This window comes from Prunus persica, chromosome G2 (genome assembly GCF_000346465.2).
Source record: "Prunus persica cultivar Lovell chromosome G2, Prunus_persica_NCBIv2, whole genome shotgun sequence".
Lineage (NCBI taxonomy): Eukaryota > Viridiplantae > Streptophyta > Magnoliopsida > Rosales > Rosaceae > Prunus > Prunus persica.
In genome coordinates this window covers 30,085,357-30,113,105 of record NC_034010.1, presented here as the reverse complement: position 1 = coordinate 30,113,105, position 27,749 = coordinate 30,085,357, and the positions used below count along the sequence as shown (strand labels likewise).

At 39.2% G+C, this 27,749-nt stretch overlaps 6 protein-coding genes across 8 annotated transcripts; 3 read left to right on the top strand and 3 right to left on the bottom strand.

Moving 5' to 3' along the window:
* LOC18786755 (4-coumarate--CoA ligase 2) lies at positions 7–3,576 on the top strand. Its single transcript, XM_007219446.2, is given in 7 exon segments — positions 7–124; positions 126–816; positions 2,278–2,476; positions 2,558–2,703; positions 2,795–2,862; positions 2,951–3,053; positions 3,176–3,576. Coding segments are annotated over 7 exon segments (1,374 nt in total). The 5' UTR covers positions 7–80; the 3' UTR covers positions 3,299–3,576.
* On the top strand, positions 8,338–12,851 carry LOC18785112 (ATPase family AAA domain-containing protein 3-B). Its single transcript, XM_020558670.1, has 8 exons — positions 8,338–9,403; positions 9,825–9,920; positions 10,043–10,153; positions 10,249–10,558; positions 10,893–10,983; positions 11,356–11,686; positions 11,815–11,963; positions 12,096–12,851. The coding sequence occupies exons 1-8, from the start codon at positions 9,065–9,067 to the stop codon at positions 12,607–12,609; spliced, it is 1,941 nt and encodes a 646-aa protein (XP_020414259.1). The 5' UTR covers positions 8,338–9,064; the 3' UTR covers positions 12,610–12,851.
* LOC18787215 (NADH dehydrogenase [ubiquinone] iron-sulfur protein 6, mitochondrial) lies at positions 13,200–15,064 on the bottom strand. Its single transcript, XM_020558672.1, has 3 exons — positions 14,847–15,064; positions 13,761–13,845; positions 13,200–13,621 (listed from the first exon to the last, which is right to left on the bottom strand). The coding sequence occupies exons 1-3, from the start codon at positions 14,961–14,963 to the stop codon at positions 13,509–13,511; spliced, it is 315 nt and encodes a 104-aa protein (XP_020414261.1). The 5' UTR covers positions 14,964–15,064; the 3' UTR covers positions 13,200–13,508.
* Positions 15,154–16,897, top strand: LOC109947730 (pentatricopeptide repeat-containing protein At1g77170). Its single transcript, XM_020558671.1, has one exon. It carries the CDS (start codon positions 15,261–15,263, stop codon positions 16,695–16,697), a length of 1,437 nt encoding a protein of 478 aa, XP_020414260.1. The 5' UTR covers positions 15,154–15,260; the 3' UTR covers positions 16,698–16,897.
* LOC18787000 (pentatricopeptide repeat-containing protein At5g27270) lies at positions 17,056–22,648 on the bottom strand. Its single transcript, XM_020558669.1, has 8 exons — positions 21,896–22,648; positions 20,181–21,573; positions 19,727–20,038; positions 19,359–19,463; positions 19,190–19,277; positions 18,982–19,103; positions 18,540–18,604; positions 17,056–18,302 (listed from the first exon to the last, which is right to left on the bottom strand). Exons 1-8 carry the CDS (start codon positions 22,505–22,507, stop codon positions 17,748–17,750), a joined length of 3,252 nt encoding a protein of 1,083 aa, XP_020414258.1. The 5' UTR covers positions 22,508–22,648; the 3' UTR covers positions 17,056–17,747.
* On the bottom strand, positions 23,015–27,069 carry LOC18785161 (transcription factor-like protein DPB). Of its 3 annotated transcripts, XM_020558372.1 has the most exons (10): positions 26,981–27,069; positions 26,395–26,756; positions 25,829–25,908; positions 25,557–25,600; positions 25,036–25,098; positions 24,788–24,934; positions 24,623–24,691; positions 24,331–24,429; positions 23,859–23,929; positions 23,015–23,610 (listed from the first exon to the last, which is right to left on the bottom strand). In XM_020558372.1, the coding sequence occupies exons 2-10, from the start codon at positions 26,601–26,603 to the stop codon at positions 23,364–23,366; spliced, it is 1,029 nt and encodes a 342-aa protein (XP_020413961.1). In that variant the 5' UTR covers positions 26,604–26,756; positions 26,981–27,069; the 3' UTR covers positions 23,015–23,363. The 3 variants fall into 3 exon arrangements, with proteins under 3 accessions (XP_020413961.1, XP_020413962.1, XP_020413960.1); XM_020558373.1 differs by lacking the exon at positions 26,981–27,069 and having other exon boundaries at positions 25,829–25,905; positions 26,395–26,936; XM_020558371.1 differs by lacking the exon at positions 26,981–27,069 and having other exon boundaries at positions 26,395–26,935.

The window sequence follows — 27,749 nt, the reverse complement described above, 5'->3', positions numbered from 1 at the left end:
GGCATCAAGAAAAGCGATGTCATCCATGATCCTTCCTCCAAAACTGCGCGAGTTCGTCTTCGCCTTCATGGAGCGCTTCCATGATCGGCGCCGTCACCACCACTGCCCACCCCTTCTACACGCCGCGAGATTTTCAAGCAGTTCAAGGCTTCCAATGCCAAGCTCATCATCACTCATTCCCAGTTCGTCGACAAGCTTCGAGAAGCTCCTGCCGACGGCGCCGCCCCCGACCAAAATAACTACCCGAAACTTGGCGAACACTTTAAAGTTGTCACAGTGGACGATCCTCCAGAGAATTGCTTGCATTTCTCGGTGATCTCGGAGGCCAACGAGACGGAGCTTCCGGAGGTGGTGATCGATCCGGAGGACCCAGTAGCGTTACCATTTTCTTCGGGGACGACGGGGCTGCCCAAGGGTGTGATTCTAACGCACAAGAGCTTGATCACCAGCGTGGCCCAGCAGGTGGACGGGGAGAATCCAAACCTGTACTTGAAGGAAGACGACGTGGTACTGTGCGTGCTGCCGCTGTTTCACATATACTCGCTGAACAGTGTGATGCTGTGCTCGCTGAGAGCAGGGGCGGCAGTGCTGGTGATGCACAAGTTTGAGATCGGGACACTGCTGGAGCTGATACAGCGGTACCGGGTGTCGGTGGCGGCGGTGGTGCCACCGCTGGTGATAGCATTGGCGAAGAATCCAATGGTGGCGCAGTTCGACCTGAGCTCGATTAGAGTGGTGTTGTCGGGAGCGGCGCCGCTGGGAAAGGAGTTGGAGGAGGCGCTCAAGAGCCGAGTCCCTCGGGCAGTCTTGGGTCAGGTACGCAAACAATCAATAAACAATTTGCATATACTTGATTCCCATTTTCTTTTCCTAACCGACTGTGTCATTCATTCGTTCTTGGGAGGGAAAATAAATATCACTAATTGGTAACACGAAATCATCTATATAGATATAGTATAGATGCATTTACTAAGCATAATTAATTCAGTTGAATTTCTATTAGTCTGATTTTAGATGCGAATTATCATATGGAAATACCAATACGCAATTAATACATACAAGTCGCCCAGTCAATTGTGTCGTTTAAGTGTGTGTTGAGAAACAAACTTACGTGGTCATTTTCATTTTTTCAAATCCAACTGCCACCTCTGCTCTCTTTTGTGCATCCCACAATTTGGCCGTTTTATAGCCTCAAAATTCGGTTGTTATTTTCAAAGAGTAATGCTACACTTCTCATATTTCTATATCATATGATGTGACATGTTCATATTATATATCATATTAATAAAATAAATAAATTATATTTTAATAAATAAAATTAGAAAAATATAAACTAGTATTTTACATGATGTGGCTGCCACATTATGTGGTAATACTAGTATTATTCATTTTGAAATTGCCTCAAACTTAAAACTGACACCAAAGAAAAATATTATTATATTATACTAAAAGTCATCATTCCAAAATGAGATGCACTTAACGTAGAGCATCTCCAACCGATTTGTCAAATTGTTATATGAACATGGAATGGTAAAAATTGAAGATTAAAGTTCCTTCAATCGAGTAATCAAATCCTACATGAATTTGAAGGCTAGAAGAGATATGTCAAAAATAACATAACAAAAAGCTTGATGTCAAATATTATATTAATATTTTTTAGTCATGAACCCCATTATCATTTACTATATTTTAAAACTTTATGCATTATATAAGCCTCATTTACTTTTTAAAATATAATAAAATAATATAATATTTGGCATTTTTGGTGTAGTTAAATTTTTTTCAAAGTATCAAATTATCACATAAGCCATCAAATTCAAATTTAACATTTTGCATTTGACATCTCCCTTGAAGATGCTCTTACATAACTAAGTCCTCATGCGACAACCCAATTTAATACTCCCTCCCTCCCTCCCTCCCTCCCTAACTCATGCAAGTGGGCACGTGTCTAATGGTCTTCGTTTTTCCTTCACCTACCAAAACAAACAGATGCCACGTGATAGGGCCTAGTCCTAGAAAAAACGTTCACGTGTCATCATATATACCATCTTCTCATTATTCACTACGATCCACCCATTTGAACATATATGAATTTGTAATTTTTGCTTGGACAATGAGCTATTGGAGCCTAAAACAGCGATGATCAATGGAATTGAAGACCAGCGTTAATTTGTTGGATAAAAAATGTGACGATAAATAACTAACGTTTATTCAAATACTTATAATTTGGTTATCAATTATCTTGATTAATTAACTAATTAAGGAATTATTGTGTAGGGATATGGGATGACTGAAGCAGGGCCGGTGCTATCGATGTGCTTGGCATTCGCAAAGGAACCGTTGCCAAGCAAGTCAGGGTCATGCGGGACGGTGGTTAGAAATGCAGAGCTCAAGGTCATTGACGCTGAAACTGGTTGCTCCCTTGGCTACAACCAACCCGGCGAGATTTGCATCCGCGGCTCTCAAATCATGAAAGGTACGTACTTACTTGAAGATTATAAAAAAAAGTCTATTGATTGAACCATATATATAATGTGTTAATTACGTACTCTACTAGGGTATTTGAATGATGCGGAGGCAACGGCAACGACGGTGGATAAGGAGGGGTGGCTTCACACTGGTGACGTGGGTTTTGTGGATGATGATGAGGAGGTTTTTATTGTGGACAGAGTGAAGGAGCTCATCAAATTCAAAGGCTTTCAAGTATGTTATATATAACTAATTAATACTTTATCTAAATTCGAAGTATAATTATATAATAAGTTAACCTCTTGGTCTTGGTGAATGATGTCAGGTGCCACCAGCTGAGCTGGAGTCCCTACTTGTGAACCACCCATCCATTGCAGATGCAGCCGTCGTTCCGTAAGTACATATATATATATATACTTAAAGAGGCATGCATATGCAGTAATGAATCAATTAATTAAGCTAACATTACAACAATATGCAGGCAAAAAGATGAGGCTGCTGGTGAAGTTCCTGTTGCATTTGTGGTTCGATCCAATGGTCTTCAACTTACTGAAGAGGCTGTAAAAGAATTTATAGCAAAACAGGTATATATATATACCTCTCTCTCTCTCTCTCTCTCTCTCTACCATGCAGTAACTTTTAGATTAGAATATTGTTTGTTTGTGTGCAAAATCAAAATGAATGAATGAATGAAACTTTGAAACAGGTGGTGTTTTACAAGAGATTGCACAAGGTGTACTTCATCCATGCCATTCCAAAGTCTCCCACTGGAAAGATATTGAGAAAAGACCTGAGAGCCAAGCTAGCCACACCAACCCCATTGGCCTAATGGCCTTTCTATAATTAAGCAGACGTCGTGTACGTTTTTGTACATCAACCAATTCATGAATCGGTGCTTCTTTCTTTAAATTAAATCAAATTGCTTGTTTGCTGCAGTAAAGCAGGCATTATTATGATTTTTTTTTCTTTGAATAATAATGCAAACAGCTCCAAGACGCATGCAGTCCCTTAATTTCCTTAATTGTAACAATTAATTCATCTTGTGGCCGTCTTTGTCTTTATTTTATTACTTAATTTAATTATATTATATCATTATATGTTGTGCTCCTCCTCGGGCCTTCATCATCTCTCTCTCTCTCTCTCTCTCAGTCAAATCCAGTAGCTCTCCCTCCCACCTCATCGTACATAGACCATAAACCTGAGATTATTGTTGGCCAATCGAAAGTTCATTTGTAACCAACCAACCAAACGTTCGTAAGTTCGTATCAGTCAATAATTGAGGAAGATATATGTTAACATCAAATCGATTTAACTGGATTGGACCAAAAAACTATCAACCCCTCGCTTCATTTGGTTTTTCTCACGAGTTGAAAGGTTGGTAGTTTGGACTTTTGGATGTAGTCACGAGTCTAAAGAGAGGAGGTTCCGTTGACTAAAAATAAAAAACATAAAGAGCATGACAGGACCCGATCCAAATTAAGCTTTGGAATCTGAGTCAAACCCTGTGCGTGTCCGACACTTGGCAAATGTCGGGCACAAAAGACCTATTTGCCATTCTATACAAAACACGATAAAATAACAAGGTTGACTTCTACCGAAAAACCGGCAGAGTTTCCCTTGTAACTGGCTCAATACCAAACCATTCACACTTGCCAAACAAGTATACATATATACAACCAACTGCCAGCATATGTATATATACATTCTAAGAGATCAAAACTCAGTCTAGGGCAAAACATCAGAGCGACTACTAAGAATTTACAAAAGAGTGAATCTTTGTATAAAATACAAATCCTACATCAAAGAAAGGCGCGGAAGATGGGAAGTGGCCCGGTGGTGGAATCCTGTGCACGTCTACTGCCTGGGGGCGCAAAACAACAAGAAGGGTGAGTGGACCCAAAACAAAGCTTAGAAAATAATATATGAACATACTAACCCCACTGTAAAAACAGTTATACAAACTAACTTATTTTCTTTATTTCTGAAATCAATGCATGTATATAACTATACATTTGAAAACAGTTGAAAACTATCACCTAGGTGTACCCCTATTTCCGTCAAATCCTTATATCCGTCAATTCATTGCATCACCATGGGTGACACATACTCGCAGGTCTCAGTGACACGAAGTCAGTCCGAGCCGCAACTCGCAGGATTCAGGGAACCGTAGTCCACCTTTATCCGCATTACTCGCTCCACACGAGTTCGAGTACCAAGGAACTCGTGGGGCAACTGTCAAGCATGCTGACTAAACCGAAGGCAACAAATATAATCCAAAGGCAACATTTAATATCTGGGTACAAGGTGATTTAAGAAAATATAAAGTTTCTGAGGGAAATCTGTTGAATAATTAACTTTCTCTAACCTTTAAAATTCTGCTACAATTTATCTGATAATGAACAAGAATATCTGTTTCTATAGTCTTTAACAGAAATGTCACTCGGCAGCATGCAACATAATATTTAACAGAATAAAACAGCTAATAACTGAAATTGAACTGCTTAAATTCATTTATAAACAAAGAGTCCACTCACTGATAGTCTGAGCTCGCTGGACCTCTTGAAGGTCCCTCTTGCGGGTCAACTGGTGCCCGGGTGCCTGAGTCAATGACCAAAATATTCTATTAATACCATATAGTATTAAATTAAAAACCCTACCCCCGGCTCCTAAAAGTACGTGCATCAATTTAAAGTGATCCCTATGCCCATAACAGCTTTCCTTCCACGTGGGATCATTTAGCGGTATCTTGGGACTCAAAAAGCGCTAAAGTCCAAAAAGTCAATCCGGAACCCCACGGGTACAAGATGATCCAGATGCTGCTTGAAGGTCCAATATATTTAGGACACATGTCCCGAGGGTATTGGTGTCAATCGGACGGTCGGATTAATCACGATCGTGTAATCGCATAATTTCTAAACCCTAGCCCTAGGGTTCGCGATTTCGGAGTATCCGGGACTCCGATTCGCAATCCGTCGACTCCTACACGATCCTGAAATCATGTAGACCGACATATCCAAAATTCAGTGTGATCCAAAGATTTGACGACACTGCACCCAAGGATCGCGAGATATGAAAAATCCGTTCGGGGCTCAAACGAACTCCGAATCGAGATCCGCGAAATCCTAAGCGCTCGTGACGACACGAGGGTCACAAAACTGTACAAAATTACTTCACCACCCTCGCCCACTCGCCCCAGCACGTGCGGGCAGATTTAGGTGTCTTAAGCGATTTCGGGTGGCCGAAAAATCTCGGAACCAGGACTCCAAACTCCTATCCTAGGTAAAACACCCCATTTGGAGTCACTTTTGTTCTTGGACCTACCCCAAAAACTGACTGAAAGTGGCCGAACACGGAGGCCGAAAACTGGCCGAATTTCAATTTACAAACTGGGAAATCTACGGCTACAATTGATGAAAACCTATCCAACCATCAGCTAGAGCACGAAAAATAGATGAGAATCCATACCTTACTCGAAAGATTTGGAGGAGAATTGAAGGAGTACGAAGGGTTTGAATTTCTGTCAACACCGATCGGTTTTCTTCAGTTTCCGGCCAGCGCCGGTGGTTCCACGGGCGGAGATTGGTCGGGAAGGGAAGAGGAGATGGTGGCGGTTCAAACGGCACCGGTCTCGTCGCCGGCGGTGGTCTGTGGCGGCGACGGTGATTGAACAAAAACACGGTCGGGGGAGGGGGTTTGCGACGGGAGGGAGAGAGAGAGAGAGAGAGAGAGAGAGAGAGAGAGAGAAAGAGATGAGGTTTTTATAAAAATTCTGATTTCCAATTTACCGTTTTGCCCCTCGTGATATTTTAATCGTATTTTCTTCGTTAAAACTCCGATTCGAGCTTACTTCGTGGCTATGAACTCGTGTCGTCGTGCTCGACGCAACGGTGTATGTGGCATTGTCAAATTCCCGAGTCAACTTTGAGTTCATCATTTAGTCAAAGGGCAAAATTGTCTTTCCGCACAATAAATTACTAATTAAATATGAATTTTAGGTTTGGGTCTTTACAACTCTCAATAGTTATCTAATTATTTAGAATATTCCTTTTTATTTTTACTTTTAAAGAAAAAACAACTTATTAAAAAATTAAAATTAAAATTCATGCATCAGGCCAAGCCCCAACCCACCATGATACAAGAGCAGCAAATTATTGTATTGGTTGATGAGACAAACAACAATCTAGATGATAAAAAGCATTATGTTGAAAGTGAAAGATATGGAAATTTTATTCCATTGTTTTTAATTGATAATAACATAAATTTACACCTTAGCTTAGCTAGCACCTAAACTAAAACCAACACCTACTTCACCCAAAACCACAATATATTTAAGGTTTAATATCACAAAACGTTATTAAGATTGACCAAACTATCAGATTTCATCCTTATTGTTTTTTTGCATCATTCGTGGTCTTTAAGGTTAGTATGTATACTCACAAATGGTCACTGTCGTCAGGTTCCTTCAAAAACTCCCTTAATTTGCTGACATTACATATATATATATATATCACAAAACATCCATAAGGTTCACACACCTATCACAAATAGTCCCTGCGAATTTTTTTGATTTTTTCATTTAACATTCATAACATTTTTGGTTTTCTTTTTAAAATTTTATGAAATTTTAATTATTTAAAAATATATATTGTATTTTAAATACACGTGACACTATATTATTGGAGATGTAGACTCTACATATATGCCACATCAACAAACTAATGGAGTTTTTTAAAAATAATTTAAAATTCATAAAATTTAAAAAATGAAAAAACCAACATTTTATGAATTTTAAATTATTTAAAAAATATATATTGTATTTTAAATACACATGACACTATATTATTGGAGTTGTGGGCTCCACATATATGCCATTTGAGCAAACTAAGGGAGTTTTTTAAATTTAGAAATGACAAACCAAAATCTTAAATTAAAAAACCAAAATTTTATGAAGGCTTTATATCACTAAACCCTAAACCCTTGGTTGTTTAATTAAAAATGCATACAATTTTGGTTTTTTCATTTTTAAAATTTATGAATTTAAATGAAAAAAATCAAAATTTAAGTAGGGTTCATTTGTGAGCACACACATATTAACCTTAAGGACCATGAATAACCAAAAAAAAAAAAGGACGCAATTTGATAGTTTCGTAAACCTCAGGGACGTTTTGTGATATAAAGTCTTTTATGAATTTTAAATTTTAAATTATTTAAAATATATATATGCCACGTCAGCAAACTAACAAAATTTTTTTTATGGAACTTGACGACAAGGACCATTTGTGAGCCTTACAAATCTTGAGCACCATGAATGACCCAAAAAAGAAAGAGGATGCAATTTGATAGTTTCGTAAACATTGAGCCAATCCATAATCCAAATGCATGCAAGAGGCATAACCCCAAGCTGTGTTCACTATTTATCCACGCATCAACATCATTAATACAAAAAGTCACTTTTAGTCTATGTAGTTTACCAATTTTATTGCTAAGATTTGTAAAATTTCAATAATTTTTCAACTCCAACCAATTCAAAGACAATCCTCAATTCATGTAAACTTACTCTAATGTGAAGGGGCGTTTTGGTCCAATCTTACAGCCCCTCCCTTGCCACCCACCGCCACCCAACAACCCCTCCTCAACCACCTTCTCCTACCCTTCCTTCCTCTCCCGACCCAACTTCCTCCTCCTAACTCAGTCGACTCTGCATTCTATACCTAATTTCACGCACTACCTGAAATTTCTCTTCATGAACCCAATGTAAGGCACTTTGAGACTTGAAAGTACATTGACCTTAATGATAAAAATGGTAAAAGGAAAATAAAAAGGCTTTTTGCCCAAAATTAATTCCTCTAAAGGCACCAACAATAAATACTATACTCGCTCAGCTGGGGATATGGGCAATATCTTGTATTGGGAATTTGGGAAAGCTTTTTTTGTTTTTTGTTTTGGTTCAAGAATTTGGGAAAGCTTTGCTGTGGCTTGGCTTCGCCAGCCTTTTGTTTTTGTTTTTTCGTTTTTTAAAATTTTGCTTTTAATGGGGGCCTGGGTGTCCAAACGAGATTCCTCTTTGTATTTTTTATTATTTTATTATTTGGGTATGATGGGGCCCAAAGGCCCAAAGAGAGGAAAAATACGTGGGTCAGCAGGGCAAGCCCAGAATCACGGTCTTTATAAGCACCACTTAAAACAGCAGCCCAGTTGAGAATTATGCCCTCCATTTTCTTCCTCCCGAGTGAGTTCCGTTCCAACAGCAAAAACCACCATATATACTTATATACACCCAACACAAACCCTACAAAAACCCTGAACCCTCTCTCTCTCCCTCTCTCTCTCTCCATCTACCGCTTTCTACGGGAAAGAGGGTTTTGGTTTTCAATGTTAAGATTTTCTTGGTCTTCAAGACACCATTTCTCCCATTAAACCTCTCTAAAACCCTCACATTTTTCCAAATTCACCCATAAGTTAACAACAAGCCCCTCTTCCTTCCTTTCCCCTCTACACACCCACCGACCATAAAAAAAAAAAAAACCCCAAGGGTTTTAGTCTCAGACTTCAGAGGGTTTTATTAGAAACCCGTAAAGGAATTAGAGAGGAAAAAATGGCGAAGACATATGCATTAGGACTTATCACAGCAGTGGCTGCCTCAGCCTCCTTATCAAAGAACAATTGTGCTTACGCTGATGGCCCTTTCAGCTTCTCACCCTTCTCTACTCCTTCTTCCAATGCTTCCCAACCCTCTTCTTCTTCTAAGCAATCTGCGCCGTCAAATCCACCCTCCTCCTCGTCGACCGGGGATGCTGCTGAGCCTCCTCCTCCTCCTCCTCCGAAGGTTCGCAATGATCATCCGAGGACAACTTCGGCTGGGTTCGATCCTGAGCCGCTGGAGCGGGGTGTTCAGGCCTTGGAAAAAATCAGCCAATCTTCTAGTGCCAAACAGGTTAGAAATTTAGGGGGGTTTCTGCATCGTCTTCAAATGGGTTATGCTCGCTTGATTATTATTATTGTTACTCTTTTCTTTTAAACGGGGCCGCGAGATTTGCGTTTCTTGTGAAGTTACTAAGAATTATTTTTTGCCAATAGTTTTTATTATTCATCGGGATTTTGGGATTTATGTTATGCTTTTACTTGATACCCATGGAAATTTTAGTATTTATTTATGGCCAACATATCGGCGCCTAGTTCATAACTAAATTCAGAAGTTCGAATGTAGAGTGTACTATTTTTTTTTCATCTTATACTTTATCCGTATTTGAGCTTAAAGAAGTAAAAGGATGTGTTAAAATTTTCATCAGGCAGCCTTTTTGTTTTAATGACTTCCCGTGAATTTGTTTAATGGTTGCTCTTTTGCAAATGTATAGGTACTTGAAGCTATAAAGAAGCAAGAAGAGACAAGGCAGGTTGAGTTGAATGCAAAGGCTGCAGAGTATAATGCACTGAAGGCCCAATTTGAAACGGTAAGAGGTTCTACTTATTTCCCCATTAGGACTTTTCGATTAGTGACTCTCCCCGTAAAATACCCTATGTGATTTATCTGGCACTAGTTTTTTCTGAAGTCATCTACTTCATTCCGTGACAGGAGAGACAAAGGGTCATCTATGACGAGCAGAAAAAGCTAGCTCAGCATCAAGCGCAAACAAAATCCCAAATGGCTCGCTATGAGGATGAATTGGCAAGGAAGAGGATGCAGGCATGTAGCCTTGAGCTTTTTGGTATTTCATACAGAAGTTCTAAAGAAAAAAAAAAAATTTCAATTCTTAATATAATTCCTTGATGGTACTGCAGGCTGAAAATGAATACCACAGATCAAGGAACCAAGAGCTTGTAAAACTGCAAGAAGAATCATCGATTAGGCAGGAGCAAGCTCGGCGTGCGACAGAAGAACAGATCCAAGCACAGCGTCGACAGACAGAGAGGGAGAAGGCTGAGATAGAGCGTGAAACAATCAGAGTGAGGGCTATTGCAGAAGCAGAAGGGAGAGCCCATGAAGCAAAACTAGCGGAAGATGTTAACAGGAGAATACTGATAGACCGTGCAAATGCTGAGAGAGAGAAATGGGTTTCTGCAATAAATACCACATTTGATCATATTGGAGGTACTTTGTCTTGTTTTGCTATTCTGTAGTCTATACTGCCTTATAATGAATAGAAAGATAAACAAACATGTCTTTTAACTTATCTCAAGTGGAATTCTTTGTGGTTTTCTTTTCTTTTTGTCCTTGAATCTACATGAATTGAAATTCGAGCCATACGTCATTATTTGGAATATGACCTCATCTTAATGTGCATTTACGTTGATTCTTCTTCCAATTAAAAAAAAGGCGGTTTTCTGTCTGCCATCATATACTCATTAGAAGTTAGGACCAGTGCAATTCTAAAGTAATTTTATTTCTTAACAAATGTTGATGCAGAATTAGCTATTTTTTGCAGGTGGCTTGAAAGCCATTCTGACAGATCAGAATAAACTTGTTGTTGCTGTTGGGGGAGTGACAGCTCTAGCTGCAGGAGTTTACACAACAAGGTCCGTGTTGCATTTACTTGAATATTCTGCATTTTTCCTTTCCTATGTGTGGGCTTTCTTTTGAAAGCTAGGAATCTATTTGTTGCTTTCTATAGTCTTTGTTCATCTTCTCTTATTTATTTAGTAGTTTTTGTTTGTTTTCCCTGTGGAGAAAGAAAAATGACTGTCGTAGTAAATGCCTACAACTGTTAAGTTCTAGTATTTAGTTTGTTTTTATGGTCTCATATTTGGTTCACATAGTAAGACTTGCATTCAAAGTCATAGCAGGTTGTGGGCTACCTTTGTGAAATAACTTGTATTGGACTATTCATTACCTTGCCATTTGCTCTCCACAATGCCATAGCTCATTCTGGTCTCATTTTTACAATGCAGAGAAGGTGCAAAGGTGATATGGAGCTACGTGGACAGAATATTGGGACAACCATCACTGATCAGAGAGTCCTCTAAAGGGAAGTACCCTTGGTCAGGATTATTCTCACGTTCTATTGGCACCCTGTCTCGTGGTGGCAACAAGGGTCATACAAAAGATGGGAAGGCTTTTGGTGATGTTATTTTACACCCTTCTCTTCAGAGAAGGATAGAACACTTGGCTAATGCAACCACAAATACAAAATCTCATCAGGCGCCATTCAGAAACATGCTCTTCTATGGTCCTCCAGGAACAGGGAAGACAATGGCTGCTAGAGAGATGGCTCGTAAATCGGTATGAGGCATTTTCTTATTATACTCAGACGATATTTGATCTGGTAGTTTTTGCTTTATTGTCATCCTTCAGCCTTCACATAATCTTCATTCTCATTTTTTCCCATGTTTGATTCCTAATGCCTTTAGGGATTGGATTATGCATTGATGACGGGAGGGGATGTTGCTCCACTTGGACCACAGGCTGTTACCAAGATACACGAGTTATTTGATTGGGCGAAAAAGTCAAGGCAGGGTCTGTTGCTTTTCATCGATGAAGCTGATGCATTCTTGTGCGAGTAAGTCCTACAATTAACAGGCATGAAAATGATGTAATTTAGTTGTAGTGTAGAAGAGAACTTCTTTCACTCTCTGCATGATTCATTGAAAACTCAGCTGAGAGATGTTGAATGTGTCAAATAAATTTGCAGGAGAAACAAAACCTATATGAGTGAAGCTCAAAGAAGCGCACTCAATGCTCTCCTATTCCGGACTGGTGACCAGTCCAAGGACATAGTCCTTGCCCTTGCCACGAACCGTCCTGGGGATCTTGATTCAGCTGTGGCAGATCGTATTGATGAAGTGCTTGAATTCCCTTTGCCTGGGGAAGAGGAGCGCTTTAAGCTGCTAAAGTTGTATCTGGACAAGTACATTGCTCAGTCTGAAACAAGAAAACCTGGTTGGTTCCGTAATTTGTTCAAGAGACAACCGCAGAAGATAGAGATGAAGGGGTTGACTGATGATATGCTCAAAGAAGCAGCAGCAAAGACTGACGGATTTTCTGGGAGAGAAATAGCAAAACTGATGGCAAGTGTCCAAGCTGCGGTTTATGGGAGTGAGAATTGTGTGCTTGATCCAAGCCTATTTCGTGAAGTTGTAGACTACAAGGTCGCTGAGCATCAACAGAGAAGGAAACTGGCAGGCGGAGATAAAGGTAGTGTGTAGTGTAATGGGTGTCCAATAAGTTATATCATTAATTGTCGGGCAGTTTTCTTTCTGTTTAAGTAGTAAAGTGGTGGCTTAGAGAAAGGCTGACGTTCACTTTTTACCTGGAGAGAGAGAGATAAAGATGTTGGGCATGACCACATAACATATGATGTTATTCATTATTTGCCCCCTATCATTGGAGGGTTTTTGGTATTTCCTTTTCTTTATATAAATTTAATGCTGATGGTGATTGACAAGTATTCATTTCGTACTGCATAGACGTATTCCATAGATTTGCTTATTGTTCTGTCCCCAGAATATTCAATGCTGAACTGATGACAGTTATTCTAATTGCTAAAGTGGTATTCAGAATAATTTCCATAAGATTAAAATGAAAAAAGGTAGTAACCATGTGAAATGGGAAAATATGCCAGCAGAGCAGAGAAAACTAGCTAGAAGAGAGAGACGAGTTGGCCAGTGGCCGGACGTAATCATGCCCTTCATCCATCCTACATGGATGCTGGGGTTCTTGGTGCTGGGAAATAGAGTAGCCATATACTTTTACAGTTGACAAAATTAGAAGGGGGCTCTCATCAACATCCAAACGTAATTAAACACTAATATGAAGACTCAAGAAAGCATCTTTACAAGAGCCACATAACTCATCACAACATGTAAATCTGACAACAATAATGATGGCGCCAAAATGGGGTGTATATACGCATTCGTGCCTAAAGATCACATGACTGGCATGCCAAATCCTTATTTTACTAAATTTGGAAACACACGAGTATTCTTTTGATAAACAAACAGATAAGTAGTATTGTCATTACAAATTCAACTTGCTAATGAAATGGCTTCATTGAAGGTATGATAATAGGGATGAAACTTGCCCATGCATTATCACTTCCAGATTTCTAGTGGTGGTGATGATCTTGAACATAGCGAAGACCACAATACTTGCAGATAGCTGGCTCATCCAGGTCTAGGCATATGAACTCAATTGGGTGCCCAAGTGCAGGATCAATGTCTGCAACCAATAACAGTTTTACCCAAATAATTTTCACTTCTAAAGAAAGCTTATTGAGTTGATCTTGCAGTATAATCCATAAGTACCTTTGCTCTGGATAAATGTAAAAGATACAAGGAAAAGCATCATAAAACCTAACCTCCTTCACATGCAACGATCCTGCCCTCAACCTTGATGGGTGGAACTTCATTGATCAACTCCATGGGAGATTTCTTGCTTGTATCCTATTAATAAGAATAATAAAAATAATAAAAGATCATTGACTTATAACTTCTAATCAATACATGACATGGTAACCAACTGGGTTTCTAACGTTGGAAATAGACACCAAGAAAGAGTAAGACATTTAATGTGCATAGGAAAACATTGAGGCAAAAGCTTGTGGAAAGGGCACACAAGCAAACATTAGATTCTCTAACATAGAACACGGTCATTGCTCTAAAAGGAAGCTGACAATACGAATACCATTGAATTGCTCTGAAACTAAGCTGACAACATGAATACCATTTAAACCCTAAATAAGGTCTTCGTTGAGTACAAAATGCCGAGAACTTCATCAATGTTTTCATTGAAATGCAGGAAGGATATACACACTGTTACAGTCGTTCCCACAGTGTAGTATAGTTGGCATATGAATCTGGGAATCTGTGTTTAATTACTGCTAAATTCATACGCTGGCTCCCCACTTTATTGCAATGATAGTAAACAAGGTCATGGGAATAATGGGGCTGGACACTCTATACGCACCAGCATTCAGTTTTTGCTTTAATGCTTTTCGGCATTGGTAGAGGAAACTAGACATATCTATTATAGCGTCCAAGGGTTAGTTCAGCAATCTTATTCTATGGTACAAAGGAAAAAAGGATAGCAGAAATTCTGATAAAAAGCCATCTTAAGAATGTGAGAAAAAGGGGCAACCATTCTATGAAAGTAAAGCATATATTTGCACAGAGTTTTGAATCAAGAACAAACAAAAACTACACAATACTGAACAAAATCAGTATCTTCATTATCTATTGACACATCCTCGCCGATAAGCTATGATGTTAATTAATTTATTTATTTATCAAACACAATTCTTTCTTCCTTTCTTTACTGAAAGATTAGATTTGAAAAGAGAAAAATAGATTCCCACTGCAGATGAATGGAAATTATCGTAATAATCAAGAGAATAATGAGTAAGATCATGTTAATGTCAATCAATTAGGTAAACTTAGAAGGGAACCTGCATCCATTTGGCGGTGTGGTTGCTGATTTGACTCCTGACGAGGCTGAAATTTCTGGTCCCCGCTGATCCCAATTTGGACGATCTGATTAGGGTTCTAAATAGACTGGACGCCATTGCTGAGTGCTGATTGCTCACCCTCACGCTGAGAGAGCCGAGACAACGGTGTAGAAGGAGCTACAGTTGAAGAATCAGTTTGATTTGAAGGCCCATATAATCAAAAGACATTAGCCCATATTTTATATATATATATATATATGGGCCTTGACTTCGAAACAAACTACATAAGGTGAATGTCGTTTATTAAGTGCGTCATGTCGCATACTCTTGGTTTCGCATTTCTCATAGTTGACGGTTGATTTGATTTGATGCCTGCAATTTCCAACCCAATAAGGCAATAAGATTCACGCACACATGACCTCATTACAACGCTTCATGATTCGGCGTTGCAGAATTCAAGGACCCAACAACACCGCCATTTCATTTGCAGACCATCTTCTCACCCGAAGCTTCTTCACTACAAGTCTTGTACATTTGGATGCCCAACCCAATCTCCAAGCTTCAACAACTAGCCAAGACGACCCAGCAAAAATAATTGCAACCCAGTTGTCAAATTGCACTACCTTACAAGAATTGAATCAAATTTATGCCCATGTTATCAGAACCCACTTGTTACAGCTTTACACCGCCCCATTTCACTGGAACAACATCATAAGGTCCTACACTCGACGAGATGCTCCAACCAAGGCAATCTTTGTTTACCTTGCTATGTCTCGTTCTGGTGTTTTGCCTGATTGTTACACCCTCCCCATTATTTTGAAAGCCCTCTGTCAACTTTTTGCTGTAGAGATTGGTAGGCAGCTTCATTCCGTCGCTTTAAGGCTGGGCCTTGACTCCAATGAGTACTGTGAGAGCGGGTTTATAAACTTTTACTCTAAGGCGGGAGAATTTGAAAATGCACGCAATATGTTTGAGCAAAACCCCGAGAGAAAGTTGGGTTCTTGGAATGCCATCATTGGAGGCCTTTCACAAGGTGGGCGTGCAAAGGAGGCGATAGACACGTTCATAGAGCTCAGGAAATGTGGGTTCTTGCCGGACGATGTGACCATGGTTAGTATCACATCAGCTTGCGGTAGTTTAAGTGACTTAGGCTTGGCTCTTCAATTGCATAAATGTGTTTACCAAGCTAAAAACGTGGATAAATCGGATACCTTGATGTTAAATTCGATTATAGACATGTATGGGAAATGTGGGAGAATGGACTTGGCTTATAGGGTGTTTTCAAGGATGGAGCAACAAAACGTATCGTCGTGGACATCTATGATCGTGGGTTATGCGATGCATGGGCATGTGAACGAAGCACTTGAATGCTTTCGGTGCATGAGAGAGGCAGGAGTGAGACCTAATCATGTGACCTTCGTTGGGGTACTCAGTGCATGTGTTCATGGTGGGACTGTGCAAGAGGGGAAATTTTACTTCGACATGATGAAGAATACATACGGGATAAAGCCCCACTTGCAGCATTATGGATGCATGGTGGATCTTCTTGGCAGAGCGGGATTGCTCGAGGAGGCAAGAAAAATGGTTGAGGAGATGCCAATGAAGGCAAACTCGGTAGTCTGGGGCTGCCTGATGGGTGCCTGTGAGAAACATGGGAACGTTAAGATGGGGGAGTGGGTGGCTAAGCATTTGCAAGAATTAGAACCTTGGAATGATGGGGCTTATGTTGTTTTGTCTAATATATATGCCAGTAGAGGTTTATGGAAAGAGGTTGAGCGGGTACGATTGATTATGCATCAGAGAAAACTCGCTAAGTCTCCTGGTTATAGCTTGTCAACAAGTGCAGATTGACATTCGTGTATCATAAATGTGCCTGGCATTTTCCAAGAATGAGCTGATATAAATGCTATTCTTTTTACGCATCTGCACGACATTCCCAAAAAGCTGTTGAAGGAGCAATTTTTTTTTTCTTTCCCAGAACCGGAGTTGTTCATCAGTTATTCAAATTTTGTGCAAGGTGCAAAGAGTAACAGATGCACACCTTTCCAAATGTAGAAAGAACACAAGTTTTAATGTTTAAGTAGAGCTTAATAAACTCGAATTAATTTAATGATCCCAGATGTATGCCATAGTACAGAAAATCCTGTGACGGCAAAGTGGGGAAAATTTTCTCATGAAAGAAAACCATCTACAACTTCCTATAATCATGTACAACAAAATTATTGTTTATTCAACATCCAAAAAAAAGAATGCTGTACATGTTCCCTAATTGACTGCTACAATATCTTGAATAATTATGGTTTGTCAAGATCACCACAAGGTGATATGTCCTAATGAACCTGAACTTTTGTACAATCTACAAAATGAAGCTGTAATGTTAGTACAAAAGAACTAACAAGGTTGTGATATTCTTCAGAGTCTTGACCATTTCCTGAAATCAGTTACCTCCATATATTAAGGATACCAAGTAATGTTGCTGAACTAATGTTAGACTTCCATATCCATTGACCATGATTCAAGCCAGCAGAAACAGTCTCCATGTGTCAGACTATGACCCACCGAGCCTCTAACCATTGAGCATAAGCATTTCATGTTCGACAGATTTCTCCAGTCACTAATTTCAAGTCTAAAATCAACCGACGAGCTTTTTCCCCTCAATCAATGGAAGACTGCAACAAGTCTCGACCCACCATCCTGTTATGCCAGTATGCAACCTTGTAATGTTTGTTGATCATTGGTCTTGACGATATGTATTCAGCATCCCTCACAAATTCCATTAATGGTACACCCAAGATATGTTTGTCACTGGCAATACAATTACTAGGGATCACCCTATCCCTCTCTGTCATCAGTATTCAGTACATAACATCCCATAACTAAATCGGTTCTGAAATGCGGCTTTTAGCTTTTTAGCTTGGATCCAACTTCTAGGTTCTCCAGAAATGAAATACCCAAATTACTCATGGAATGCAAAACGTTTTCAGCTTCTAGTCCCTTTCCCCCAGATTTATAAAAATGCACAGCTGCGCTCAAAATAAACCTGTCTGCCTCTACAGACTCACTTATCTGTTCAAAAAACTTGATGCCTTCTTCCACAAGTCCATAGTCCATGTAACCTCTCAGCATAGTCTGATAACATGCCATGTCAGGATTTAAACCAGCTCCAAGTAGTTTCTCATAAATTCTTTCCGCTTCCCCTATCAATCCCATTTTGGAAAAAGCAGAGAGTAAAAGGTTAAAATGAGCACAGGAACGATAGACACCATTTTCTGGCATAGAGTTAATGGTTTCCTCTGCTTCTGTGTATTTCAGACTCTCTGTGTACGCTCGAACTAGGGATAGGTAGGTGAAGGAGTCAGGTGAGCAACCATCTTGCTGCATGGCTTTGAATAATTCCTCTGCTTCTTTATAAAGCCCCCCAGCAGCATATACATTGATCATTATATTATAACTGACCTGATTTTCACATAAAAGACAACGGATTACACTTATATACACACTTCCGAAGCACATACCATATAATGGTGAAAATCAATTCATAAGAAATGTAATCTTTTTCAACCACCAGGTTGCTTGAGATAAGCCATACTGTTGCACCAAGGTGTATCCTCATGATTTCTTTATTGAGTAATTTGTCAAAATAACTCTTCATTTATCTCTTTTAAGTTTTAACATAACCTCACTTATGCATACCATCCCAGGTTTTATCCCTTGTTCCCTCATTTTGGTAAATAGAAGAGATGCTTCCTGCCTTTTTCCTACAAAACAGACGCATTGAAGTTAGGGAGATTTACAAATTACAAGCAACGAAGAAATCCGATAGCTGAAGATGTTACAAGATATCCACTAGAAAGTAAAGAAGTTACCTTCCATATATAGTTATAAATGCAAATTAAATACATTAACTGCTGAATAGAGCATTTAATGTTATAAACATTCCATTAGCACCAATGAATTGTATAAACTGTCAAGAGTGGCCAAATATAAGATACAGAAATGTTTCATAAATTCATGGATGTTCTTTGTCACCATGAACTAAGCCAACATAGCGAAACCGTGGAACATCATTCAAAAATTTTGTGTGACAATATTTAGATTTGTATTTTACTAAATGGAGGGGGATTTAGAACAATACCAGCTTTCCCACAGTAGCTAATGAGATTCATATATGCCTTCTCATCCAGAGACAAACCCAAGCTGCAAGCAGTATTGAACATCTCTACAGCCCTTTCCAGCTTTCGACCTCGACCGTAAACACTGCACCCATACTTCGTCAATATGAACAGCATTCAATATATCTTTCACTTATTTCACAAACACAGAGAAGTATACCAAGCTCTTACCTGATCATGGTGCTGTATGTCTGAATCGATGGAATAACCCCCTCAGAAAGCATGCACTCATAGATACTGGATGCAAAACGCAATCTACCTGCAGCATGAAATGTACCAAGTTATTGCAAGCTTTCTTCTACTCGTGTATTCACTAATAATTGGAGTGGCCCATATGAACCTGCTTCCAGCATAGCCTTAATGAAAGTATTGTATGCCACGGTATCTAGCTTCACGTGGTGTTCCAGGCTTTTGCGGATGACATTCTCTGCTTCTCTATGTTCTCCTGGAGATGAATTCTTATTAATTAACATTGGTGCAAGGAAAGTTATGTGACAAACTTAAAGGAAATGATTAGTATGGTGGCTTTGTGAGTGCAGCTGAGATGTGGTGTCTTATTGCATTCTGAATAGCACAAAATTATTTGGGACGTTGAAAAGCTTGGTGAAGTATGATATTTTTATACGATGCCGAAAATGAAAATTGGTGGCTCTATTATCTGAGAATCTATAATCTTTGCTAGTCTAATTAAGGTTTCCAAACTGATACCACTGTTAGTCAAAACATTGACAACTATGCTGATGGCAACAGCATCCAGATCATGCCCTTCCTCTGAAAGTTGTTTGTAAAGTGAGTATGCCTCCTGTGGTTTACCACATTTGGCATATGCATCAAGCATTGAGTTGCATAGTAACTTTTTAGCCAAAGGAGAATCTGCAAATGCTGTAAATATTTCCAGGGCCTTTTTCAGGTTGTGTTTCTTTCCATATAAACTAATCAAAGAACCAACTGTGGCATCATCCACTCTGCAGCTAAGCTTGGCCAATTGATTGATATGAGTTTCTGCTTTAAATGCATCACCTGCACGAAAATCAATGTCAAAACTGTTCCATTTCTTCAGAGGCATGGTTTAAGAATATCAAGAAAAAATTTACTCAGAGGTGAGTTGCATAAAAAAGTATAATGTTTTACTGAAAAAATCGATAGCATGTACGTTGCTTGCCTTCTCTAATAAAGTTCTTTATGAGCTGACTCACAATTGATAAGCCACTAGAAGCCTCAAGTAATGATGCTAGAACTTTTTCTGTCTCACTGATATTGCCATCTGCCAGATAGAGACTGAGCACCAGTCCAAGGGCCACAGTGTCATGCTGGTCAAAGGTCAAAAATTTCCCTTCCTTACGTTCATACATAGCCCAAGAAATTGTCTGGATGAATCTACTATCCTGGTATAATCCATTTGTACCCAGCTCTTCTACAAACTTTTCAGCATCTCTAAGCATTCCCTCCTTGCAATATACTCTCATAACTGTCCTGCAAAGTTCCTCGTCCAAATCTACCCGGTCTCTTCTTATCTGGGCAATAAAATCCTTAGCCTGTTCGATTAAGTCCAGTCTTATATACAAATTGAGCATATCATTACAAGAGCCTGCATCAGGGAGTCCAGTCTTGGATAGAGCCTGAAATGTTACTTCAGCAGAACTCAGATCTTCCTTCATAACATAACACTGCAATAAGACAATATAAGCAAATCTTGAGAGCCAAATGTTTTTTCTAGACTTCATTAGTTCAATAACTTCTAAAGCTTTCTCGCAATTCCCTGAATTGAGATGGACTTGTGTCATTGCTAAATATGTTTTCTGATCACTAAGTAGACCCAGCTGCTCCATCTCAGTAAATGCTGTCTGAGCATCCTCATAAAGACCAAGTTTTCCATATATTCTAATCAGCAAACCATAGATGACCTCATCAGCTGCAATTTTCTTCCTTTCCATTTCTGAAAAAAGAGAAAGGGCTTTGGAATAATCCTCCGTCTTGTAATACAATGTCAGAAGTGAAGCACAGGTGTAGTTGCTCGGAACTATTCCTAGAGACCTCATGTCTTCATATAGTCTTAGTGCTTCGTTATATTTGCCACTTTTGGTGCTTAAACTGATGAGCAAACTATAAGTTGCCTCCTCAGGAACAAATCCAGCATTCTTCAACTCAATGAAATTCTTGAGAGCCTCGTCATGGAGGCCTTCTTTGACGAGTGAGCAAATTACTACTGTATAAGTAAATTTATTAGGTACCACTCCTATGTCCACCATCTGCCTCCAAATTTCTATGACCTTTCCGTGGAGTGATTTCTTCTGCAAGGAGGACAACATGAAATTATAAACAGCAACAGAAAGCAGAATCTCCCTTTCCTGCACAGCTGAATAAAACGCCAGCATAGCCTTGTGACGTCCCCATCTGGCATATGTACAGAGCATGGTGCCACAAGCAACTTCATCAGGTTCACATCCAGATTCAAGCATCTCCAAGAAGGTTTGCTCAGCCAGCTTGATCTTCCCAACTTGGCCATACACACGCAAAACGATTGTGTAGACAATAACACTTGGGCGGTAGCTTAACTGTTAAAACATAAGGTCGTCTATCAATCATCACACAGAGTATACATAGTAGTGCATTAATCCCACATACTCTAACTATACTTAGAAGTAAGGAAGAAGAAAAGCAAAGCAACACGAAAATTCAGAGTCTGTAGACTCTTTACCGTGAAAAGCACATATTTTATTTATTTATTACTGTATTGAAAATTCACAAAAATCCACATGACGTTGGAAAATTGATAACAGAAAGAAATGAGTAAACGTAGTAGTAATTAAATTAAATTAAAATAGAAAGAAATGAAATGAGAGAGAGAGAGAGAGAGAGATGAGAAAAGCAGGAAACCTGCAATTTCATCCAAGAAAATAAGTCCCTGACTTGCCTCCAGCCCTTTTGCTCCTTGAGCACCACACACATTTCTCTAAAGCTGAGCTTCCCAACAAAGGAGGCCATGACGGTGCGCATGTCGTACTGTCCCTCGGCCTTCTCGGACAGCGCCCTGACGTGCTTGATGGCGGCCACCACGTGGCGACCGTAGAGGTGGCCGTTCCTGTCGTCCTGCAAGTAGCTGACCATCTGCTCGGGGGTCCTCTTAATCCATTTGGGGGTGTGGGCTTGTGGGCCCTGGTTCCTGCGGAGGGCGCTGAGGTAGTTGGCCTTGGCCTTGATGATGCGGCGGGCGTTGTCGTCGGAAAGGGGCTTCTTGGGGTTCTTGGACTTGGGTTTCGGGCGGTCCGGGTGGTTACCGTCGCTGAGAGACCAGGGGTCTGGCCTCACTGACGAGGAGGACGGCTTTACTATGATATTCATATTGACATTGGTGGTCGTTTTAGGTTTCGTTGAGGTCGAGGTCGAGGTTAAGGATTTTAAGGCGGTGGTATTGGATTGGGAACAGTGGGAAGAGAGCAGTGGATTAGTAGTGCACAGGAAGGACGAGGAGTACGTTAGTGACTCCATTTCCGCGGGAAAAGCAGCACAAGAACCAACCGCTGCGACTCTACTCTCTGACTAGAGAGAGAGAGACGGTAGACGGAGAGGGGATAATATTAGTGTTGTTTAATTAATTAATATCAGCCCGTACTTAATCCGAAATCGTAATCGTAAGTTTAAATTTACCTCCCTTAATATCGCACGAATATGTATGTATAAAAATAAAAAAATATCAGTACAGTATTTGCGTCGTCTGTTTCAGTTGAACTTCAAACTTCAGAGGTAGACTCCTAACAGGGAGAGAAAGCGTCATGTCGTATGTTTATCATTCTAAAAACTGTTTGTTTGTTTGTTCTTTTTTTAAGTTCAAGAATTAGTTTGGCTGAAAAAAGAAAAACGTAAGCCAAAAACGGTTAGTCGTCATCTGGAAACCACCATATCATATGAGTATGGAGGGGGCTCTCAAAACAAAACCGGACAATAGCGACTGACGGATAGAAAATAAGCAATAATTGGCATAAATGCAAGACGCCGTACAGAAGAAACTGTCGAATTGATGGTATGATTCTATTTGTAGTTGGACAATTCTCTTCACACTACATAATCCACTTTGATTTCTACTACAACGGAGGCCCCTAAAAACCGTAAAATCAAAAAAAGAATTGGGATGAAAATTACAATAGCACATATTGGACATGCACAGCAAAACATTTGTCATAGCCAACCTCCTCCCCCAAGTATCAAAGCAACCAACAAGACTCATCTGCTTATAACCTAAACTACATCCAACTTATGACAATATCTAACAACAGACGGTAAACATGAGGGTGAGGGACCTATAAACTTCCGGCAAACTACTCTCCACAATATACAGACGCTAACATTATTGTCCATGGTGCTCATGCTTCACACGTGCCTTTAGTATTCCGGGAATAGGCGGCGAGGTGGGAGGCCTAACTGGTGTGTTTAACATCGAGGGAAGAGGGATCTGTGGCTGATACATGCCGGACATGCTACAACCTTCCCCTCCATCTGCAGTTAAATTTTGTGTCCCGTCATCAGCCTGTGGCCTTTCACAAAATTTCATTGCCTTCAAAACATAATTGTCATCATGGAGCTCAAATGGGGTGCTGCAAGCAAAATCAAAATATCAGAAAAAGATTGCAACCAATTTTTTTTTTAAAAAGTTTTGGAGAAATTATGATCCAAAAATTGCTTATTGAGCTATCACACAGACAGGGTTGATCACAATAACAGCCCTTTGGACTCAAGTATTATACTACTGGTGGCTACTATCTCTACTTGTGTCCCCAGCAGACAATGGTGTATAGATGTTACCACCAACTATCATTTCGCTCAACATAAGAATGAAAGTTACCTATTGAAGTCAAAATGCACCAGCTGCATATCTTCTGATATTTCCACCTCAACAGTTGCATGAGGGCGAGTCTATGGTATCCACATGTCAGGAACAACAGAAGTAACAAAGAATCAGATAACAATAAACTTGTCAAAAGGAATTCTGAAAGAAAACTAATCATGTAAAGCTGATCATATGCTTCTTGTTATATAGAAAAGGGTTGAAAGATGGCTGTCAGTTGTTATACAATGCGGTAGTAACTTATATCTTGTATCCAGCAGAAGGTCTACATGTCTCATATCACAAATCATACATAATTTATTTCTCGAGTCAAGCTGAAGAACAAATGTCCCCGGCACTAACCAAATCATACCAACCCTTCAAATACAAACCATTTTGTTTTCATTCATCGTAACTTTAAAGAGTACTGTATTCTAATCCGTTTCTCAGAATGCATAGATGCAAGGGAAACATTGAGAAGAAAACGTACCTGCACAAGAATGAAAGGTAAAGCCACACCCCCGCTGAGCGCATCTCCAGAGTGGCATAATTGCTCATTCCGTTGTATCAGGTTTTGAAGGCCTACATACTGATAAAAGAGCAAAGAAGTTAGTGTGTGCAGACACTGATCATGAGCATGGCATCATGTTCAGACATGGTTTCCCTGAACTATACTAGATTATTAATAATTAATAATTATAGTCCTCAAATCAAGAACATGCAAAAACCTAAACCATGCCAAAGTTATGAAGCATGGATTAATAGACAATAACTATTCATACTTGTTCCTCCAGCTCTTGCAGATATGACGCTTTCTTTTCAATCCTATTCCTCAGTCCCAGGCGCTCAGTCTGCATTTAATACATGCATAACTAGTTGTATAAGCTCAAAACTGTTCCAGGAATCCACTTAAAATACAACACATAAAATATGAACTGTAATCAGACCTTCAGTTCTTCAATATCATTCAGGCTTGTACGAGGCAAACCCTTCCATTGTATTTCTTTTTTATCTTTGGATATAATATCCATTGCCATAAGAACATTCAGGGCATCATATACTCTTCGTCTGATGTTTTTCTCGTCATATTGTTGCTGCCAAATAAAATTCAACACAAAGAAAAAAGGATTTTATTTGCAAGTTCCATTCCAAGTTTTCCCAGAAGACTGCAGATATATCAACCTAGTTATCAAACCTGATCAGGGGATGTAACACCATTGCTAGGGTCAGCGAACTCTGCTACAAGTTCATCTGCAACCTGGACAGTACTTTAAACTCTTAGGTTACGACTATACTTAAAATTGGTTGGTGGACCATGAAAAACGAAATATGATATACACTTCAACCAGAAAATAGTGATAAATGAGGGCCAAAAGAAAAGCTGTTTACATGCAGATCTTGAGAACCGCTATTTTTTGATCTGTTACATTTAAACCACATCACAACACTCTTATAATGCTAACGCACTGCCTAATGAGTCCCCTTCCTCCAACTTTATCACCATTATCCCGAAAACAAGCATTTGATAAATTACTCCCACACAAAAACAACATGGCTTTTAAATGATGTTGACACTTAAAAAGTGACCTCTGAGATTATGCCATCCTCGGTAGCAATAAGGTCATGCATTTGAACCCAAGGACTTCACAAAAATTAGAACTTGGAAGAAGAACAATAAATACAAACAATAAAAGTGACTTCAAGAAACCACCTAACCTCATTATAAGTGGTTCTTCCCTTGCTCTCCACTTTCTCACACACTGAGCACAAGCAACAAAGAATCAACATATAATCCAAGAAGCAAGTACAGGGGCATGAACAGAACAAATAACAGTGTCCATCCAAGAGAGCACAAGCCAAAATCATTATATAGATTACAATGCCCGCTTAAAACAGTTCATAGGTTGCAAAAATAAACCACCTTTTTGGAAGAAAAAATACAATGTAAATGGAAATAAGGTAAGATAAGACAGCGTTCAATACAAAACCTTTCATGCTAAATTGGCGTAGTCCTCTTCCACTCTTATCGCCTGCTACAGCCCGTTGACCTCTCTTTTTCTTCTTGCTACTGATTAAAGCAACAATCATTTAGGAAGATTAAAGAAATTAAAGAAGTGCTGTGAAAGAATAAGGGCCAAATTCTTGTCCGCTAGAATCAACCTCCATTGTCAAACAAAAGTTGTACAAAAATGATGTGCACCATTATGATTAAAAAGGTGCAGTTAAACCATAACTTAGCAGCATAAAGTATAGTGCTTGTTAACTCAATCTATTGGTGATGAATAAGCCGAAATCAGAACGTTGAAACTAAACAATGTGGATGCATTACGTACACATAGATAAATGTATGTAGATACGCATAAAACAGAGGGCTCAAATAAAACTATGAAATAAATACATAAATAAGAAAACAAATATACAACCCAAATAAAAGGCATGACAAACTTCGTGCCCTAAGGTCTGAATCAGAAAGCGAGAAGCAAAATATGGAAAATAGGAAGGTAAAGAAAACAAGGGGTGGGGGGGTTGATTAGGGAAGGGATGAGTGACTAACCCAACGGCGCCTTGGGAGCCAGCATCGTCGCCGTGAACGTCGGGATGGTTCAATCTGAGAAAATTGGTGTCGCCGGCGGGTGTGGCCATGGTCTGCTCACTGCGGCTGGAGGGCGAGCCCACGCTGCCGCTCATCGACACCGACTGACCCGCCATGTCGTCGTCGACGTCTGCTCGCTCTCGGCTCGGTTGCTGGGACCTTGTCCCCATCCTAATTCCTACCGCACCACAATCTGTAACAATCTCTCTTAACCTGTATTGTGTAGGGGACCAAATCAATCTTTTTGCTTCAAATTGATTCTTGGAGTTGATTGAATTCAGCTCAACTGAGAGTCTTTGCAGTTTTTGCCTGTCTGTTCAAACCTCTTTACAAGTTTACAACAAGAAGAAGAAGGAAGAAGAAAGTGAATTCTTCAATCAGTCCCAGTCCAAAGATACCCCTAAATCTCGCCAAACCACATGTCCAACTAAACTCTACTATATGTAATTTTCTTTTTCTTTTTTCTTTTGCCTCCTTTATTTATTTATTTATGACAATTATTCTCTATTAAAACTTAAAAAGAAAAAGTTCAATGCTAAATTCAAACCTCTTTACAAGTTTACAACAAGAAGAAGAAGGAAGAAGAAAGTGAATTCTTCAATCAGTCCCAGTCCAAAGGTACCCCTAAATCTCGCCAAACCACATGTCCAACTGAACTCTACTATATGTAATTTTCTTTTTCTTTTTTCTTTTGCCTCCTTTATTTATTTATTTATAACAATTATTCTCTATTAAAACTTAAAAAGAAAAAGTTCAATGCTAAATTTTTCTGTATTTTTAGTTTTTTACTCACTAATCAGTAAAATAATAATAACAAAATTTTAGTAGATAAGACGCTTTTCTTCCAAAATAAAAAAAATGAATTAGAACACAAGTAGGTTTGGTCTAGTGGAAATTGAACGGGTTAGGCTACACATATTGGTCTGTGGCGGACCTATTAAGGCGTAAGAAGGTGTATCTGCACCTTCTTTAACCGGAAAATCATTGTAAGTGCTTCAAATTGCTCATTTGTTCAACTGGTGTACAGATTATCTTATTTCTATTTTCAACATTTACTTTTAGTGCAAAATACGATTTAGGCTAAAAATGATGACTTATTAAGTCAATATATATTTCATAATAAAATCTCATAAAATCAAGTTTTCTTATTGATGTGTAAGGAATAAAAGCCGCCAAAAATTATCTTGAGAAAATAATTATTCCGAAAAACTATTTTTCAGAATTAGTCAATATTGCACATCTGCCAAACAATTTATGGGTCTGCCAGTGATGTTGGGCGAATGTGATCGGGATCCTCAATGAGGTCCCGAATTTGA